We start from the raw sequence: 21514 nt of genomic DNA, 5'->3' as shown, positions 1-21514 counted from the left end.
CATATGAAACGGCAGGGCAGGCTCGATGGGCTGAATGGTCTACTGTTGTTTTGACTCCTACAGGTGGATTCCGATGATCTGGCCAGTCAATCTGATAGATTAGAAAGATGGAGACATGTGCTATTATCACTGGGGTGAACCTCATTCCTGGATTCTATATTAAATCTGTCTTCACCCAATAACTGAAGACGGAAGGTTTAAAAAAGACTTAATGCGCCTGCGCAGTCCCCGCTCGCTGGTTCATGTCTCGGATTTCCACTGTCTGTCCTGCGCGACTCTCGCTCCATTTCTCGGCGAGTGATTGCACACGTCTGTGTCACGAGGGAAGATGGCGGACAAAACCGAGGATTTGAGTAGCGCCGCGGCTGAGACGGACTGCAAAACCGAGCCGCCCTCGTCACCTACTGCAAGTGGCCTGGGCTTGGAGGAAGGCGGTTGGTCGACTCCCATCTTATCCCTGGCTAGGAAAGCGTCAGAGACCCTCTCGGCGAACTACGGAAGTGCTCTCAAGTCAGCAGCCGTGGGATTCGCGGTCAAAGCGAGCGGCAGTGACAACCCGATCAGCAAAAGTAGGTTTGGAATGGGGCGGGGCCAACTATGCGCGAGCCGCGGGCAATGGGCAGAGTTGGCTTGGGGTCCCGGGGCGAAGCTCGGGAGCGCGCGGGACCAAGGGGTGGTGTGGGGCCAGGGAGCGCGCGGGGCCAAGGGGTGGTGTGGGGCCAGGGAGCGCGCGGGGCCAAGGGGTGGTGTGGGGCCAGGGGAATGTGTAGGATCGGGGACACCAGCAGGATCCCCACGTTATAACGAGTTGTCTTATCTGATCTCTTTGGAATTCTAGCGAACACCTTTGAGACTTCAGCCAGTTTAACGTAATATTTGCCTTCTCGACCTGTCTGCGAGGTGTTCGGTTGACCTATAACTTTACTACAGCGCCTGGCTCTTGGCTAATTGTTGTGAATATGAGCGTCTACCTGCAGCAATTTCAAAAAAAAATCTGTTCAGGCATGTGACATTCCACTTTTGGCAATTGGGATTTGAACCTGGGTCTTTTGACCTCTCAGTTGACTGGATAGTTGTTTTTTGATGCAGAGTAATGCTAATGGTCTGGGTTCAGTTCCTGCACTAGCTGAGTTTACCATAAAGAACTTCTCTACTTTTTTGAGATATGGTGACTCTCTGGTAAAACAATCACCATTTCTCACTGTAGTGAGAGAGCAGTATGATGATTCACTAGGACTGTGGTGGCATGGTGGGTCAGTGGTTAGCACTGCTGCCTTGCAGAACCAGGGACCCAGGTTTGATTCCAGCTTCAGGTGACTGTCTGTTTGAAGTTTGCATATTCTCGCCATGTCTGTATGGTTTTCCTCTGGGTATTTTGGTTTCCTCCCACAGTCCAAAGATGTGCAGGTTAGATGAATTGGCTGTGTGAAATTGCCCATACTATTCAGGGATGTGTAAGCTGGATGTGTCATTCAGGGATAATGTAGGGGAATAGGTCTGGATAGGGTACTCTTTGGTGGGTTGGTGTGGACTTGGTGGGCCAAATGGCCTGTTTCCACATTGTCAGGATTCTATGATTTACTTTTGTATCTGGCCTGGAACTTAAACCATCACTATGCCACATGAGCCCTGCTTCTAAAATGTTAGCTCTAGTCTTTCCTATTGTTGGCTTCGTCCTCCTGTTTCTCACCAACCGGTTACCCAACTGTGACATTATTCAAAAATAACTTCTTGACAGGTACAATGGCGGTATCCAATTCTCCCTCACCATCGCCACTTTTCACCTGTCCCACAGCTGCTAAAATGTTGCCTATTTGTTGAATATTGAATGAATTGTTTTCTCTAGTTAAGTATTGTGGAGAGAAACCATGGCTTTCAGTTTCCAGTTCCCCACACCACCCCTTGGCCCCGCGCGCTCCCTGGCCCCACACCACCACTTGGCCCCGCGCCACCCCTTGGCCCCACACCACCCCTTGGCCCCGCGCGCTCCCTGGCCCCACACCACCCCTTGGCCCCGCGCGCTCCCTGGCCCCACACCACCCCTTGGCCCCGCGCGGCACGGTGGCACAGTGGTTAGCACTGCTGCCTCACAACGCCAGAGACCCGGGTTCAATTCCCGCCTCAGGCGACTGACTGTGTGGAGTTTGCACGTTCTCCCCGTGTCTGCGTGGGTTTCCTCCGGGTGCTCCGGTTTCCTCCCACATCACAAAGATGTGCAGGGTCAGGTGAATTGGCCATACTAAATTGCCCGTAGTGTTAGGTAAGGGGTAAATGTAGGGGTATGGGTGGGTTTCGCTTCGGTGGGTCGGTGTGGACTTGTTGGGCCGAAGGGCCTGTTTCCACACTGTAATCTAATCTAATCTAAACTGTGTTCCCTGGCTAAGGACTCCTCTGCTTTGACTGGCAGGTGATGTTTGAGACTAAACCAGACCTTGGTGTCATACTTGGCCCTGTAATGACCTTGTCATTACTGAAAGCCTATTTCCATTTCTGCGACATAATCTAATCCTGTCCTGCTTCAGCTAATTAGCCAAATTCTCTTTAATACTTTGTTTTGTTGTTGCAACTTGATATTCCAGTGCATTCCTGGTGGAGAACTTGTATTCTATTCTTCCTGTGACTTATATTGTTAAAAATCATAACACCAGATTATGGCTGCTTCTTCATCAGGTGGTTGTGTAGAATAAGACTGGAAGACACAATTTATAGCAAAAGTTTACAGTGTGATGTTAGTGAAATTATATGTTGAAAAAGACCTGGATTGTTTGTTAAATCTCTCATCTTTTATAAAGACCATGTTAGAATGATAGTCCAACACCGGCGTCTTCAAATCATTCCTGTGATTATGACAGCACTTAAACGTCTGCATAGTTAAGGGTTATTCACCAGATGACTTACATGGGCTCATGATGTAAATGACACCTTGGTTTTAAAATTCTCATTCTATTTTTTGAATTCTCCATGGGCTCACTCTCAATCACAGTAGTCTCCTCCAGCCCACAAATCTTAAGATATCTGACTTTAATTCTTGTCTTTGAACATCCCTTGATTTTAATTGTTCCAGAATAGGTAGCTATCCCTTCAGATCCCGAGGCTCCAAAAGCTATAGTTCCCAATGTAAACATCTTCACTTCTATACTTCCTTCCTTGTCTTCGTATTTGCCTCTATGACTAAGCTGCTTGTCATCTACCCTGAAATCGCCCATTTGTGGTTTCAGAGAACACCTCTGGAACACCCGGACCAACCAACCCAACCACCCCGTAGCCCAACACTTTAACTCTCCCTCCCACTCCACCAAGGACATGCAGGTCCTTGGACTCCATCGCCAGACCATGGCAACACGACGGTTGGAGGAAGAGCGCCTCATCTTCTGCCTGGGAACCGTCCAACCACAAGGGATGAACTCTGATTTCTCCAGTTTCCTCATTTCCCCTCCCCCCACCTTGTCTCAGTCAAATCCATCGAACTCAGCACCGCTTTCCTAACCTGCAATCTTCTTCCTGACCTCTCCGCCCCCACCCCACTCCGGCCTATCACCCTCACCTTGACCTCTTTCCACCTATCGCATTTCCAGCGCCCCTCCTCCAAGTCCCTCCTCCCTACCTTTTATCTTAGCCTGCTGGACACACTTTCCTCATTCCTGAAGAAGGGCTTATGCCCGAAACGTCGATTCTCCTGTTCCTTGGATGCTACCTGACCTGCTGCGCTTTTTCAGCAACACATTTTCTGCTCTGATCTCCAACATCTGCAGTCCTCACTTTCTCCACTTAGACAGGAAAGTCAGCTTAAAAGGATTAAGATGAAGGCTGAAGATAATCTTAGTGAGAAAGAGGTGAGAGGATGAGCAGCCAAAGGCCGAGTGAGAAACAGCTTAAATATGATTACTTAGATTACTTACTGTGGAAACAGGCCCTACGGCCCAACAAGTCCACACCGATCCGCTGAAGTGCAACCCACCCAGACCCATTCCCCTACGTTTACCACCGCACCTAACGCTATGGGCAATTTAGCATGGCCAATTCCCCTAACCTGCACATTTTTGGACTGTGGAAGGAAACTGGAGCACCCGGAGGAAACCCATGCAGACATTGGAAAAATGTGCAAACTCCACACAGTCGCCTGAGATGGGAATTGAACCCGGGTCTCTGGCGTTGAGGCAGCAGTGCTAACCACTGTGTGCCACTGTGCTGCCCACGGCATTCAAGCATTGCCTAAGTTTGATGCGAAGGACGTGACAACCTCTTCCGTCTCATCTGAAAAGGTGGCGAACAAATGCAGATCCAAACCAAAGTTGTTAGTAGAGCTAGTGAGGTATTTGCATCACAATCGGAGGAGATATCTGGGGTGTATGAGGAGGTGAAGAAAGCCATCTTAAGTGCATGTGAACTTGTGCCAGAAGCCTGCAGATAATATTTCAGGAATATAAGGATGGACCCTGGACAAAAAAGATCAAAGTAATTTTGATATATGGATAAGGGCATTAAAATAGCGCAAACCTATGACTCTCTTAGACAATTATTTTGGAGTTCAAAAATTCACTTGCTGAAGTTTGAGAATTGATGTGGAAGAGCAGAGAGTTAAAACAGCAAGATTAGCATCTGAAATGGCTGATTTATGGACCAATTCAAAGTTTGACTTCCCAAATCAATTTCAAACCAAGGGGGATAGAAATTGGGGAAAAGAGAAATCCTCACATGGAAAGGGAACAGTAATTCTCTGTGAAGATCGTAAAGATAACTTACCACAGGATAAAAAGGAAATCCTTGAAGAGGAAAGAAGTTAGAAAGCTCTGGTGTTTTCACTGCAACAAAGTAGGCCATAGAAATTTAGTGTTGGTGGGCTATGAAAAGTACTGGGAAGTCAGATGTAGAAAAACAGGATAAGCCAGTGAATTTTGTTGGAGTGGTAACAAAGCACAGTGGAGGCTAGAAAGCTGCACCAGAATGTACAAGCTGGTCAGAGGTTGGTTTAGAAAGAAGTGCCAAATCATCTTAAACTGTATACCTATGAAGGTAAAGTTTATTCACATTGGCCAGGAGCAGCAGGGAAAGAGGTTACAATCTTTACAGATACAGGATCCTTTCAATCTGTGATGCTGAAAGATGAGGTATGTACTACTGAAGACTATTGCCAGAAAAAGTGCTAGTAACAAGAATTCACAGTGAGACAAGAAGTGCCCAACTGTGTGATGTGAGATTAGAATATTTATTGAAGCGTGGAGAGGTCCTAGTAGGATTATTGGACAAACTTTCAGCTCCAGGAACACCATTTGTCCTTGCTAGTGATATAGCTGTTTCACAGGTGGGAGTGCTGTCAACTGTGGTTGAAAAGCCAGTGGAAACTCAGGCAACTGAACTATTACAGAACACATATTCTGGTAGCAAGGTCACAAAGTCACCAGTTGAAACATGAGGGATAAAGTCTAAGTGGAATTAGCAGAGATCGTGTTTGATCCAATGGTTGAGACAATCCAGGAGCAGATAAATGACAAAGCTAACGTCATCAGCTCCGATAAGTTAACTGAGTTACAGCAGAAAGGTGAAAATTTAAAGTGATTGTATCAAAAGGCATACAGGAAGAAAAATCCAAATGTATCCCTGAATATTGTTATCTTAGTGATATTTTAATGAGGAAATGGCAACTACATATTCAGGCAGATGAGCAATGGGCAGGAGTTCATCAAATCATATTGTCAGTGGATTATAGAAAGGAGGTGTTGGGAGTGGCGCATGAGCTAGGGGATCGTTTAGGGGTGGGAAAATCTCAAGTTTAAATTTTTACAAGGCTAGGCTGCACAAGCGTGTAGTTGAATTTTGCCAGACACGTGTAATTGGAAAACCACAGGAAGTAATGAAGACGACACCTTTAATACCTATTCCTGCATTTGAGGAACCTTTTATAAGAGTCTTGATTAATTGCCTAAACCAAAAAGTGGGAGTCAGTATTTGTTAACAATAATGGATGTGTCAACTAGGTTTCAGAGGCCATTCCATTACGCCATATCACAGCTAAAAGTATTACATAGAAAGCTACAGCGCAGTACAGGTCCTTTGGCCTTCATGTTGCGCCGACCTGCAAAGTTAATCTGATGCCCATCTAACCTACACCATTCCATTACTATGCATATGTATGTCCAACGCCCTTTTTAAATGCCCTTTAATGTTGGCGAGTCAACTACTGTTGCAGGCAGGCAGTTCCACGCTCCTACTACTGCCAATGTAGTTAACCCATCCACATTAGGGGTATTTAAACAGTCCTTGGATAAACATATGGATGATAGGGTGGTGTAGGGGGTGGGCTTAGATTAGTTCACAGGTCAGCAGAACCATTGAGGGTTGACAGGCCTGTTCTATGTTGTATTGTTCTGTGAGTAAAGAAAGTACCCCCAATATCTGTCCTAAATCCACCACCCCTCAATTTAAAGCTATGTCCCCTCTTATTAGCCTTCACCATCTGAGGAAAAAGGGGATTGTAGAGTAATTACTCATTTTTCACTAGATACAGACTTCCCACAGAGATACAATCAGACTAAGTGTCAAATGTTCCATCAAAATTATTCAAGGAAGTTATGGACAGTTTAGGAATAAAACAAATCTAATGGAACCATCCAAAATTGCAGGGATCACTAGAAAGGTGACATCAGACATTAAACACAATGTTGAGGGCTTATAGTCAAGACTATCCAGATGATTGGGATATGGGAATTCCATTTGTGCTGTTTGCGATCAGAATCAAACAAATTCAGTCTATTTGAATTAGTTTTTCGGCATGAAGTGAGAGGACCACTAAAAATAATAGAGGAATTGGTAAGTCAAAATTCAGAGACCGCATATTTGGACTATGGTGCAAATTTTAGGGAATGATTAAATAGAATGGGCAGCATACAATGAAACAAATCAAAAACTCGCAATTGTGCTATCGGGGATAAGGTATTCATATTATTTCCAGTGATAGGTGAACCTTAAAAGCAGGTTTCATTGACCTTATCAAGTCAAGAGGAAATGGAGAGGTGAACTATTTGGTAAGGACTTCAGACAGAAAGAAGTCTGTCTCATGTGAATATGCTCAAAAGGCAGTTTGACAGGGAAGGAAAGCAAGAGGAGAATGTATTATTGGTTACAACACAGGGAATAACCAAGTTCAGAGGATTCTGAATTGGATGTTCCTCACATTAAATTGGATATTGAGGAAGTTGTCAAAAAATTGGGATAAATTATTGACTTTCCGAGATAACCTGAAAGATCTATTACTATCACGTAGGGAGATATGTGGAAACAAACTGGGAATACTAACCTAATTATGCATGATGTTGAAATAGGAGATGCTGTTCCGATTAAGCAACGTATAGGCATAATCTCTAAAATTGGCACAGGTTCAAAAGGAGATTGAGTGCATGCTCCAAGACTACATCAAATTGAGTTAGTGACTGGAGCTTGCCCATAATATGGTGCCGAAAGGAGATGGCACCCAACAGTTATTTGTGAACTGTCTCAAAGTCAATGCAGTTACAAAGATTGATGCATATCTGACTTCACATCTGGAAGACTGAGAAGGTGAGACAAGCAACTTGTATTTCAAAGTTGGACTTGCTTAGAGGATGCTGGCAAGTACCTTTGTCAGAAAGAGCGAAGACGCTTTCGGCTTTCATAACACCAAATGGACTGTACCAGTTTAAAGTCATGCCATTTGGTATGAAAACTGCGCCAGCCACGTTTCAGAAACTAACCAGTGAGGTCACAACTGGGCTACCCAACTATGTCGTCTACTTAGATGACCTGGTGATTTTTAGTCACACATGGAAGGAACATTTGCAACATTTATCAGACTTATTTGATTGATGTCAGAAGGCAGGCTTCGAGATTAAACCTGACTAAAAGTGAATTTGTCATAGCCCAATCACCTTCCTGGGCCATGTTATTGGACATGGACAAATGGCTCCACTGGATGCAAAAGCAAAGATAATTGAGGAGTTTCCTCATACCATTGACAAAAAGGCAGTACTACAATTCCTGGGACTGAATTTTTGATAAAATCTACTCATACCAAAGTTTAGCAGTGTGGCTGCTCCACTCATTGAATTGCTAAAGAAAAGCAGTAGGTTTCAAAGGACAGCAGGCTGTCAGAATGAGAGAGAGACTTTTGGTGACAGGAGTAAAAAAGACTGAAAGAAAATGTTGTCATGCATGTTTATAGTCAATGTAATGTGTCTGTGGTGTACTCACAATTTAAGGGTTTTAAAATGAAATCATCTTTGGATACTAGTGGTACATTTTTTTTATTAAAGGGGGAAAGATGTGGTGATGCTGCTCCTTTTAACAAGGTTATGCTGTCCTTAATTTTTTTTTTTATTCCAGAGAGGTCATAAAAGGCGCAGACTCAAAAGTCCAGGTTGACGGGTTTTAGGACCAGTTTTGGAAGAAAAACACTTGTATAATGAAAGGGAAGTGGCCAGTTCTCCTAGCTCAGCTTTTCTGATTTAGTTTGATTTTTAGCAGTAGTGTTGTAAAAGGTGCTGAACCTAAAGAAGCAGGTCCAGGCTGATCCTCCTCCCCCTCTGACATCTCTTTAACACCCTGTGCTTGATTTTTACCTTTTTTGTGCCAAGGGATTGTTGCAAGTATTTGGAACAGCAGCATTAAGTTGGGATGATTTGTTGGGTTTTCGGATAGGTAAAGTTATTTGGTATTCTGTTCTCTTTTGTGTTTCATTCAGTAAGTAAATAAATAGTGTTGTTTAAAACTAGGTGGTTTGATCAACTGTGTACCTCCCTGGAATATCTGCATTACACCTGCTTAAAACAGCTAGCAAAGTTAGGGTCTGGGCCACTTAATGTTTTAGGGTAGTCTGGCCTGGTCCATAACAAATTGCATTCAGAACGCAACATCTGGCACTTGCCTTAAAATAAGAAAAAGTTAGGGTCTAGGCTATCTTGCATATCCTTGGTGGAGTGGGAGGGGGAGTTGAAATGTTGAGCCACAGGGTGGTTGGGTTGGTTGGTCCGGGTGTCCCAGAGGTGTTCTCTGAAACGCTCCGCAAGTAGACGGCCTGTCTCCCCAATATAGAGGAGGCCACATCGGATGCAGAGGATGCAATAGATGATGTGTGTGGAGGTGCAGGTGAATTTGTGGCGGATATGGAAGTTTCCTTTGGGGCCTTGGAGGGAGGTGAGGGGGGAGGTGTGGGCGCAAGTCTTGCACCTCCTGCAGTTGCAGGGGAAGGTGCCGGGAGTGGAGGTTGGGTTGGTGGGGGGGTGTGGATCTGACGAGGGAGTCAGGGAGGGAGTGGTCTTTACGGAATGCTGATAGGGGAGGGAAATATATCCTTGGTGGTGGGGTCCGTTTGGAGGTGGCGGAAATGACGGCGGATGATGCGCTGTACATGGAGATTGGTGGGGTGGTAGGTGAGGACCAGTGGGGTTCTGTCCTGGTGGCGGTTGGAGGGGCGGGGTTCAAGGGCGGAGGAGCGGGAAGTGGAAGAGATGCGGTGGAGGGCATCGTCGACCACGTCAGGGGGGAAATTGCGGTCCTTGAAGAAGGAGGCCATCTGGGTTATACGTTTTTGGAACTGGTCCTCCTGGGAGCAGATGCGGTGGAGACGAAGGAATTGGGGGAATGGGATGGTGTTTTTACAGGGGGCAGGGTGGGAGGAGGTTTAGTCCAGGTAGTTGTGGGAGTCAGTCGGTTTGTAATAGATGTCCGTGTTGATTAGGTCGCCTGAGGTAGAAATAGAAAGGTCGAGGAAGGGGAGGGGGTATATCTGTATACCACCTTGGATCCAAATTGTCTGCAACTCAAACTTCAATTCATGTTTGTCCAAATAGTTGGATACGTAATGCGTGACATATGTTTTGGGTTTTTTGCTTTCCAAATGTACCAACATTCTTTCAAACAGTGTCATTAAGATAATTTTTCTCATTTCAGTCCATGTTTTCTGGGGGAAAAAACCCACAAAATAAAGACACGGTCCTTTAAAAATACTCAGCATCTGTCAGTTAGTGACTGAGAATGAAAAGCTTCAGCAAAAAGTGGCATAACCAGCTAGGGAAGGGTTTAGTGTATTTTTCCAAGTTTGGGGAATGGAAAACTACAGAAGTGGTGAAAAACAAGGCCTGAAAACTGCACTAACAGTGAGCTTGCTGCAAAAATATTTTAAGGTAGTTGGTTTTTCTTACAACTTGCAATGCTTTTGATGTATTAATGTTAATATCACTGTAAAAACCATGTTTTAATTGCAGTTATCTGATCTTTCTAATTCATTTCTATTTTAAATTAGATGTTAATGAGCATATGAAAAATGAACGAGTCAACCTCATGAATATGATGAAACTGAGTATCAAAGTGCTTATTCAGTCTGCATTAAGCCTGGGAAGAACTTTAGACGCAGATTTCCCTCCTCTTCAGCAGTTTTTTGTGGTCATGGAGCAATGCCTCAAACATGGGCTGAAAGGTACTGTAGGGCTTGTTTCAGTAGTCTGTTTCATTCAGTGAAAGATCACAAAACTGACACAACTTCTTCTATTTTCTTTCTCAGTAAAAAAGACTTTCCTTGGCCCAAACAAGTCATTTTGGGGTCCTCTAGAGGTGGTGGAAAAACTTTGCCCTGAAGCTGCTGAAATAGCAACTAGTGTTCGAGACCTGCCAGGGCTAAAGTGAGTTTGTAAACTATATTTTTGTTTTGAGGAGCTTTATTGGCCTTTTTCTTTTAAGAAAAGGAAACACTAATCATAACATTTACTTTTCAGAACTGCTGTAGGAAGAGGAAGAGCATGGCTTAATCTTGCTTTAATGCAGAAGAAACTAGCTGATTATTTGAAGGCCTTGCTTGATCGGAAAGATTTGCTAAGGTGACTTTTATTTTGAACGATATGCATGCTTTAACTGGGATAGATTTCATACTCATCACCCTGAAGCAAAACATGCTGGAGTGATCACTGGAATATCTAGTTGCTAAAATGAAATTTAATCACTGAATCTTAGTACAAAAGGGTCATTACTGATCTACAAGTCTGTATCAATATAATTAGACCATGCTTATGGAAATTAGCAAAGGCACAGAATAAGTGATTCAGCCCCTCACATCTGTTCTGCCATTCAGTGAGATCATGGCTGATCTGTGGCCTAACTCCATATGGCCTTTGACCCATATCCTTTAATACTTTTGCTTAACAAAAAAATTATGTCTCTCTAGATTTAAAATTAAGTTGATCTAACATCAACTTCTGTTTGTGGAAGAGGGTTTCAAACCTCTGCTACCTTTTTTTTTGTGCAGAATTGCTTCCTTGCATCTCTCCTGAACTGTCTGGCCCTAGTTCTAAACTGTTGCCTGGTTCTAGATTCCCCAACTAGTAGAAATTGTTTACCTTAATTTATCCTATCTTTTTCTATTAATATCTTAAACTTTTATCAAATCTCCCTTTAATCTCTTAAATTTTAGAGACTACACACCTAATTTTTGTAATCTTTCTTCATAATGTAACCCCTGAAGTCCAAATATCATTCTTAAATCTGCATTGCCCCTTCAAGGCCAATATATCCTTCCTAAGATGTGGTGATCAAGATCTGTTCTCCAAGTAGGATCTAACATTTTTGTATAACTGCAGCCTAATTTCTGCAGCATTATGCTCCAGTCTGCTAGAGATAAAAGCCAGCAGAGGTTTTCATGATTATTTTCTGCACCTGTAACATTTGAAAGATCAATGCATCCAAGTCCCCACTTTGGACATTCACTGTATTTAACTTCATATTATCTAGAAAGTACTCTGATCTGTTGTTTTTGATTCATTCGGTTGTATGCTAATCCAACATTTGTTAGCCAGCCATGTTTCCCTTAAAACCTGAGTTGCCTTGTTGAACTGCTGCAGTCCTTGGGTGTTGGTACACAACACTACTGGTTGTTCAAGGAACTTGACCCAGTGACTGTGAAGGGACACTGATAGTTCCAAGTCAAGACTGTGTGGATTGGAGTGGAACTTGCAGCTGATGTTGCTCCTATATGTCTGCTTCGCTTTATCCTTTTTAGATGATAGAAGCTGCAAGTTTGGAAAATGCTGTTGGAAGAGCCTTGATGAGTTACTGTAGTGCATCTTGTGGATAGTACACACTGCTGTCACCGCATCGCAATGAAGCCATCAGTACTTTATGTTGGCGAAACAAATGAATATGAAAAGTAATAAATGTGCTATTCCAGTCAGTTGCTTAGTCCTGGATGGTGTTAAACTGCTCAAATGTTGTCCCATTCACCCAAATGGCAAGTATTTCATCACATTTGACTTGCACCTTTTATAGGTGGTGCACATGTATGAGGAGTGGTCACGAGGTGAGTTACTTGCTGCAGATTTCCTAACTTTAAAATTCCAGATGACCTTTTTCCAGTAGTTCTTGGAATCCCTTCCTTTCTTTGTAAAGCAATCAGATAACTGACTGCTGCAATCTACCTGTTCAGTTTGGAGATTACAGTTTTGATACAGATGCTGAAGAATGAAGCAATGTCAATCTTTTTACACTCTTTATCTCATCGTGACATTTAAGGAGTATTAATGATGAATCCTTTTTTGTTTTGTCGAGTTACTTGCAATATTTTAGTTTAAAATGTTGCCATACCTATTGCTTCAAAAAGAGCAAGAGTTTCTGTTAGTAAGATACTTACTATACTTCTGATCTTTTTAGCTTCCTTGGGTAAAGGACAGCATTTTACCCCTCTCTCTCTTAAAAAGAGAACTTACAAACAATCCTGAATTTGGGATACCCATGGTGATTTGCATAAGAAGCATCACTAAAAGCAATGTTGTGTTCCTGGTGTCTTCCAATAATGAACATTTCTAAATTTTTTTTTAAATTTGTGTTTTGTTTGGCTGAACAATATCTTCCACCTTAAGATTTTTTTTTCATGGTTGTACCTAATTCGTAAAACCTCAAAACAAGCATCTTGTCTCATTTTAGGTGCCAACCAATTCAGTTGTCCAAATAGACTTTGGGATGCCTCCATTTCAGTTTTGGCAGCTGCTGCATCTTTTCATGAGGGTATAATTTGTTAGTCTTATTGCTGTTGTTCATTTTCAAAATAAGATTGCTGATGTAAAGCAATAATCAATCCATTTTACTTATTTTACGATCCAATGTAGTTAAAAGACCTTGAAACCCGACTTCCAATTTTGAATTCTGCTTTTATCCCTTTTATTGCCAGTTTGTTTTTAAATTTACTGATCCTATCCTATTTTTTAAAAAAAAATTTGTTTCATCACGATGCCTGAAAGCTGCCCAACCACCCCATGGTGTCAGTAAAACACGGCAAAGTCTACTTTCAACTAGAGACAGCACACATTTACTAAGATGGACCTTGGAGGTTACAACTTGAGGCAATGTTTAGACTGTATATTTGTTTGTTTGATGTCCAGAGTGTCGACTACTTTTGATGCTTTGGCCACCAGAAGTTATATTTTTCAGTGGCCTTTCCCACTTCTAATTATGTTTCTCCATTAATTTAGTCTCTTCTGATAAATATTTGAGTTTAGTATTCACTTTTCTTTATATAGTCTTTTGGGACCAGTGGCTTCATGTTCAAGCTAATCTGTTCTCCCACAGACAAACAGTCAACTGCAACTGTCTGATTCTTGTGTCTGTGCTCGATATGGTTATGTACCTATTGCTTTCTTTAACTCCTTCTTGGATCATGAATTTTAAAATTCTAATGCAAGCAACCTTGAGGGTGTCTGAACAGCTTGGTTCTCATGCTGTTCTGTTGTTGTTTTTTGGTCTTTAACAATAACCTTTCCTGTGTCTCTTGAGTCTTTAAGCTCCTCCCTCTTATAAAAATGTGTCCCTGATTGAAACTGGCCTTTAACAGCTTTGTTATGGTTTCATCTTTGCTATATATAACAAACACTTATCATAGGAACAGGAGCAGGCCATTAAGTCCCTCCTATGTCCAGTGAGATTATAGCTGATCTTTGGCCAAATTCCAAATATTTGCTTTTGGTCCATATTCCTTGATATTTTTGCTTAACATAAAATTTTAAAATTAGCACCGATCTAACATGAACTGCTGTTTGTGAAAAAATTTCAAATTTCTGCCACCTTTGGTGTGTAGAATTGCTTCTTAACATCTGAATGGTCTGGTCCTAATTGTTAAACTGTGCCGCTCTAGTTCTAGAATCTCCAACCAGTGTATCATATTGGATGAAGACTGGCATTTGTGATGCCAGGGGGCTCTAGGAAAGACTAAGCTGAATCATCCATTTGGCACTTCTGGCTAAAGACTGCAAATATCTAAGCATTGTCATTTATATGGAGTTGCCCCATTGTTGAGGATGGGAATATTTGTACACTGTCCACCCCAGTGAGTTTAATTTTCCATTCACAGCTGGCACTGACTGGATTGCAAAGCTAAAATGTGATTGGTTGGTTGTGGGATTGCTCAGCCCTGGGAGAAAGTGAGGACTGCAGATGCAGGAGATCAGAGTCCAGAGTGTGTGATGCTGGAAAAGCACAGCAGGTCATGCTGCATCTGAGGAGCAGGAGAATTGATGTTTTGGGCAGGAGCCCTTCACCAGGAATTGCTCAGCCCTATCTGTTACAAGTAGTTTTCACTGTTTGGCATGCAAATAGTTCTGTTTTATTTCACTAGATTGATCCCTCATTTTTAGATAATCCTGGTGCTGCTCCTGGCATAGCCTCCGTACTCTTTATTGAATCAGATTTGATCTTATGGCTTATTAGTAGAACCAGGCCATGAGCTTGCACCTGGCACTTAAATACATGTCTGCTGCTGTGACAACATAATGGAGGGTATCTCAAGTGCGAAGATGAGTTTTGGTCTCTATAATTCACTGTGCAGCAGCCATGATGCTGAGCACATTGTGGATAACACATTTTAGTGGGTGGTCACACCGCAGGTGAAGACTGAACAGGCAGAACGGGTGTGGGTGACCACCAGAGTAGAGGAAGGTAGGCTGTACAGGAGTCCTATGTGGCCATGACCCTTTCTGATAGAATCAGAATCATACAGCAGAAAATATACCATTTTGGGTACTTTTGGGGGACAGTGACTGCAGGGAAAATCAGTGACAACCAATGTTAAGGCACAATATGTAGGTCTGCTGCATGAGTGAAGGAAGAAGAATGAGTTGAGTAGGGGACAGACAGATATTTCAGGCAATAAAAGAAATTGCAGAATGGTATGCTGCCTCCACTGGGTCAGGATTGTCGCTGGATAGCTGCAGGGCATTTCTGAAGGGGGAGTGCAAACATCCAGAGATGCTGGTACCTATTAGTACCAACAAAATAGGTAGGAAAAGGGATGAGAACCTGTCACCAGAATTTAGGGAGCTGGGAAGTACATGAAGACCAGGACACAGGTAGTAATCTGTAGATTATTTCTGATGCCAAGTATGAGATGATAATAGAAACAGGAGGTTAGTCCGGATGAATGCATAGCCAGAGAGATCGTGCAGGAGGGGATCTTTCGATTTCTGGAACATAGGTTCCACTGCCCCCCAAAATGGTACCAGTACAAGGTGGATCGGTTGCAACCAGGACAGGAATGGGAGCAACGTCCTTGTGGGCAGGTTTGCGAGTGTTGTAGTGGAGAGTATAAACTAACTTGGGATCCAGAGAATTTTCAGCAGGGGGAGATGAACAGCTAAAATTAGAAGAGACCACAAGTGAGTCAGGAAGGCAGAGAAATTAAAGGCATGTTAAGGCACAAGGGAGTTTGGCAAGGTTGGATTGTGTTTATCTTTTAATGCAAGGAGAGTCTGCCGAACAAGACAGATGGGTTGACGACAAACTAAAACATGGGAGGTTGTAATTGCTGTCACTGAAACATGGTTGAAAGAGGGGCAGGATTGATTGCTCAATATTCCATGATGTAGGGTCTTGAGGAGGGAAGAGGAGGACTTGTTGCAGTTTTCATAGGAACTGATTACAGGAATGATGAGGGGTGACATTCTCCTAAAAATCAAAGTATGTTGATTAAATTTAAAAAGCAAAAAGGAGCAATCACATTTGTGGTTCTGGAGTCACATGGGGGCCAGGTGAGGCAAGGTCAGCAGATTTCCTTCCCTAAAGGATATTAATGCACCAGATGCAATTTTCTGACAATTGATAATGGCTGCGTGGTCACCATTTCGACTAACTTTTTTTGTCCTTCCAACTTTTATTGAATTAAAATTTTGCCACTTAGCACATTGTACCTAGATTCCTAGAGTATTACCAAGGGACTCTGACACTGCTTCCAATTCTCCTTGAGGAACATTTCATGATGTAATTTATTGACTTTGTTTTAATAATGTTGAATGGACAATCCAGTTTATCCTTTCTCTTAGGATTTTTCCAATTACTTTCAACACTTAGCTTTTGTTTAATAATCTATACAACTATTGCAGCCTATTTCTGTTTACCTTAACATAATGTTTCACCACTTTAATTATTGAGTTTTATCTAATCCTGTTGTGATGAGAAATTCTTAAGTTCTCAAGTCTCTTTATGGATGAATCTAAGCCTCCATTCTTTATATTCTGCAGTTGATTCATTTCTTTGCCCTGCTCATTGTATTGCTTGTCCATCTCTCTGTCCATTTGGATGTAAACACAAAGTAAATATAACAAAAAACTATTGATAAAATCAGGCTGGAGAGAACCATACAGAACACAAGGAGTGCTGGAGTCACTTTCTATGCATTCCAGCTCTGATTTATCTCGATCAAACCAACTTTTTATTTTGTACTTCAAATCCCTTCGCCTAATGGCCAAGTAACCACTCACCACCATTTGCCAGGTTGAACCCAGGTCCCCAGAACATTGCCTGTGTCTGTCTGAATTAATAGTCTAATGATAATACCATTTGGCCATCATCTCTCCAGTTCACTCGTCACACAAAGCCTCAAATATAAATTTTTCATCCCTTGTTTTTAATAATTTGTGGCCTTACTTCATCCTGTCTGTTGTCTTCTCCAGCTTTATCTGCTCCACCACCCAATGTTCTGTTTTCTTTGAAACAGGTTTTTTTTTTTCTTGGCTCATTGCTTTAGCTTTCTGTGCCCCTAAGTTTTTGACTTCTCTTTTTTTTTGAGCTTCCTTTTGAACAAAATTTTGGTCACCCTTTCTAATGTATTCTTGATTTTTCCATTTTTTTTTTCCCCTAGGCTTCCACATGCTGGGACATTTTCTTACTCTGAAGGTGCAATAATGCAACTTGTTCTGATATCCTCCACCTAGTGGTTATTGAATTCTGTTAAATCAGAATGCTCAAGCAAAGTGCTTCCTTAATCTGACACTTGTCAACGCTCTCTGGACTTTCATTCCTAGTCTGTAGCTCAGAACTGAGTTTAAAAAGACATCGTAGAACTTGGAAGACTCTACTGGGACTTGGATTTCAGGATAGACATTCCTAGGAACCGGTTTGTTACTTTCCAAAATCCAGTACTTCTGTCAACCTGTTAAAACCTGCAGGAATGGATTATTACCAATCTACAAAATTCTGCTTACCACTTGTTATTTTTATTGTAGGTAATGTCATCTTATTTTGTGAGCATTTGCTTTCTCTTTCGGGCCCCCCCCTTAATTCTTGAAGTTTAATCATGGCCACTGTTTCCGATTCCACTTTTCAAAGTCACTTAATTGCATCACCTAGAACCAGATTTGACTTGTTGCAAGAGCAACTTATGATTGAGGGAAAATCTTGTTTTTTTTTAGAAAAACTATTTCTTCATCTTCTTCTCTTCCTTTGGATAATTGAATTGGCTTGCATTTATAACTGTTATCCTCGTTCTAACTTTTCCATAATTTTGTTCTATTTTACTTTGAGCTGTTTGCTGATCAGACTGCCAGATCAATGTAAAGACATTGTTTGTATCACTTCATATTTTAAATAGTTAGCTGCAGAACTTTGTTTAATTCTAACAACTACCATTTTCCTCCCTCAGCTCCCCTTTATATTTATTATTAATCTTAACATAGATGCAGCCATGCTTGATGTGTGTTGATTTTCAGTTTGAATTAGCTACTCTGGTTCCTTAATGTTTATAATAGAACAAAGGTAATGTAGTTAGGGCAGCAAAACTAAGGAAGATGATGGCCAAGTGGTATTATCACTAGACTATTAATTCAGACAGACCCAGGTAATGTTCTGGGGACCTGGGTTCCACCTGGCAAATGGTGAGTGGTTACTTGGCCATTAGGTGAGGGGATTTGAAGTACAAAATAAAAAGATGGTTTGACCGAGATAATCAGAGCTGGAATGCATAGAAAGTGACTCCAGCACTCCTTGTGTTCTGTATGGTTCTCTTCAGTCTGATTTTATCAATAATGTTTTGTTCTATTTGCTTTGTGTTTGGAGCTTAGTGAACTTCAGTTTTTTTTTCACATGTCTTGAGTATGTCTGTCTTTCAATTCACACCACATAAAAGCAGTCTTTCAAATGTCTTCAGTGCATCCAGCTTCAGAATTTTAAGATGTTCATTTTTGGTATGCATTTACACTGTTCAGTCTTTCAAGTTTACTCTGGTCCCTCTGTTTATGATGTCATTAAATATTTTGGAAGGGCAATACACAGGATTTATATAGACTGTTGGGTCATCACAGCAAATTTGGTTCCATTCAATAGTATCATGGTGCCATGTTGACAGCACCACATTGCAGTTGTTTCAGAATCTTGTGAACATTCATTGTTTTATATCAGATAGGTGAAAGTAGCATTGTTTTGAAGTTGAGTTTCAGAATTCTTAATTAAACAGTTATTAATCTGTTGCTCTGAAATTTAGACTGCATGCTTTAGGAGTGGGGAATTTGTTTAGTGAAATAGATATGTGAACAATTGTTTTCGAAGAACTTGTTCATACTGTTTTCTAGTTAAATGGATGTCAGTTATTAAGTTGCTTTCTATGTATGAATTAATTGATGCATTTTGTTACTGTAGTGAATTCTATGATCCTAATGCACTGATGATGCATGATGAAGGAGCGGTCATTGTTGGTCTACTGGTGGGCCTTACAGTTATTGATGCGAATCTTTGTTTAAAAGGAGAAGACTTGGATTCTCAGGTAATATTTGATATCCTATCCTAGTGTTTTTTAAACTGCTTTAGTTTCAGAAATATTTTGGAGTTTGCATACTGTTTATTTTCAGAATAGTTGTTTTATGAAGAGTTGATATATCTGCTTTATTTGAAGGATTCTATGTCTCAAAGCCTGATCTCTCTATTCCTGTTGGTTTATGCAGTAAAAGAATATTAGGGGTTTTTCTGTTTCCCCATTGCATAACATGATTAACTGTTGAATTTCTGATCATTTGCACCTTTAAGAAATACCAGATTTTAAATAACATACTTTTTAAAAACTAATTTTGCACATTAACAATGTGATAAATATAGGGATTTCATTGTAAATGTTTCTTGATCAGGTTATTCAACAACTATATTAGGTGTACCCTAGAATTCTGTGGGAAGCTAGGAAACTGATTGCCCACTACCAGAACCCTAATCCTACCACTGGTGTAAAAACTGAGAAGGCCTGACTAGAAAGTATAGTCATATTATTGCACACCAAAACAGAGCCACTACTCATGGCATATGCAGGCTAGTCCCAACCTAGAATAGACTTCTGCAGATGCATCCCTGGTTTGCTTTTTGAAAATATATATACAGAAGTGTTTTCACACAAACTGAACGATCTTCCCAACAGTAGAATCACTAATTCTTTTTATTGATGAGCAACCACCACCAATTAAAAACATCCTATGTAGCCAATTGTGTATTTACAAGCAAAGCTAACTATGGGCAATGCAAACCATCAAAGGTGAGAACGGGAAGGCACTAAATCAAAATGGATTTGTAAGGTGAAATAAAGCACTATCTTCCCTGGTGCCCACCTCTCTCTCAACTGGGTTTACGTTAGTTTATGCATCATCAAAATCATTACTTTCTTTATTAAAACTAGTAAACACTGCCATAACAAAAACAATCCATGTATATTTCCAAGCAAAACCCATTATTATACTTAGCTAACCCTAGCTAAGGTGAAGGGAAGGGTGGTAAGGAGAGTAAGAAGGAAGTAAATCAAAATGGAGTTGGAGGTGGTGGGGTCATGGGAAATGAAGCACTATAAACCCTGCAGTGTCCACCTCTCTCTCAAAGCATTTGAGCATTGATGGACACTGTGTATGCTCCCTTTCCAAGGATATTAAGGCACAAACATTAACTGGTTGGGTCTGCTTTACTAAGGTCTCAGGTGATGAGTTCCAGTTGAGTAGGCCATTGTCTGTTACCAAGAGAATTCATGCTCAATGGTGAGATTAGTCATTCCCCATGATCTTTTAAAGGGGTTCTCGCATCCCACCCCTCTGGATCCCCCTCACTCCTGTGTCTTCCTGCGTAGATTTCTCCATGGCTCCGTTCCTGTTGCTTTCCAGGTCTGGTTGAGGGGCACATAATAAAGTAGGCGAGCATCTCTTCTGTGAAGAGCAAAGAGTCACTGCATAGGGCTCAACGTCCATTGTGACAATCACCGCTGTGGAGGGTTCTGCTCGAGGTGTTTGGTGTGTTTTTATTTTTGTGATCTTCCTGATTTTTGAAGATACTACTATGAGCCCCTTTTTCCATGTTATGGGAGGGAGGTGCCAGTTCTGTAGCTTGAAGTTCAGATCTGGTTCACTTAGAAGCTTCCTTTGAATCGCAATATTATTAATTCCACAAACGAAGTGACCCCTTAACAGCACTCAAAGCGGTGACCCACACACTCGGACTTCTGTGGTCTCATCAAGAATTCGGTAACTGGTTTCTCCAGGAAGTCTATTTGCCCTATTAAACTTTCCGCGCTGCAATGAGAGATGGTTTGGGGTCATAGATATGGTAGCCGACCACTATCAATTCAGCTAAGGATTTTTTGCTGATTAGGTTAAATTCTGCATAATGCTGAAAATCAGGGCCCAAAGTGGCCAAGAGCATTGTTAGGTTCTTTTCCTGAGGTTTCCCACACTTGATGCAATTTGCGCACATCAACTTCTGCAGACATTAAGTTTATTAAAGCTTATACAGGCTAGCTGATACCTCTGATGCTCTTCGCAGGTGTGTGACATCAAGTCCGAGACATGTTGAACAAAGAAAACACGTTTCCTTTATACAGGTCTGCTGGCAATAACGGATACTGTGGCCGCTCCCCCATAGCCACATGCCACTCAAGACAACCCCCAGCCTCTGTCACATTACCCCAGGCACAATGGTAGGATGAGCTTGTCCTCCGAGAATGCAAATACTAATTCCCTAATCCTGGGGAATCGTTGTGCAGACGATTTCTTGACTCGGTGGTTCCCCAAGACAATGTAGATGTGATGTGTCCTAGCTTGGGGGTGGCCATGCACATGAGTTCTGGCTCCTGCCGCTTCCTCAGACAATGTAAGTGTGGTGGGCCTCTGCATCGGGGATGATCATGCAAGCGAACCTGAATTGGCTGAGGATGGCTATGAAAGTAGGGGGGAGTAGTAGCAAAATGACTGTCTAATTGGAGTTGGAATCATTTGCATTC

General features: G+C 41.8%; 1 protein-coding gene across 2 annotated transcripts in view; it reads left to right on the top strand.

Moving 5' to 3' along the window:
• The first annotated feature begins 306 nt into the window (after positions 1–306).
• The window catches only part of LOC122556653 (RUN and FYVE domain-containing protein 1), an 82353-nt gene continuing 61145 nt past the window's right edge, over positions 307–21514 (top strand). Inside the window, exons 1-5 of one of the 2 annotated variants that reach the window (XM_043703641.2) lie at positions 307–569; positions 10274–10447; positions 10532–10649; positions 10743–10844; positions 18913–19036. In XM_043703641.2, the coding sequence (XP_043559576.2) occupies positions 329–569; positions 10274–10447; positions 10532–10649; positions 10743–10844; positions 18913–19036 (759 nt within the window). In that variant the 5' untranslated portion in view covers positions 307–328. The remainder of the gene's footprint in view (positions 570–10273; positions 10448–10531; positions 10650–10742; positions 10845–18912; positions 19037–21514) is intronic. The other variant, XM_043703642.2, reaches the window with a different exon arrangement.

The sequence above is a fragment of the Chiloscyllium plagiosum genome, unplaced genomic scaffold, assembly GCF_037043375.1.
Source record: "Chiloscyllium plagiosum isolate Xiang-an unplaced genomic scaffold, Cpla_swu_hap1 HiC_scaffold_16, whole genome shotgun sequence".
Classification (NCBI taxonomy): Eukaryota; Metazoa; Chordata; class Chondrichthyes; order Orectolobiformes; family Hemiscylliidae; genus Chiloscyllium; species Chiloscyllium plagiosum.
Note: the sequence above shows the minus strand (reverse complement) of the source record. Positions and strands in the feature narration are given on the sequence as shown.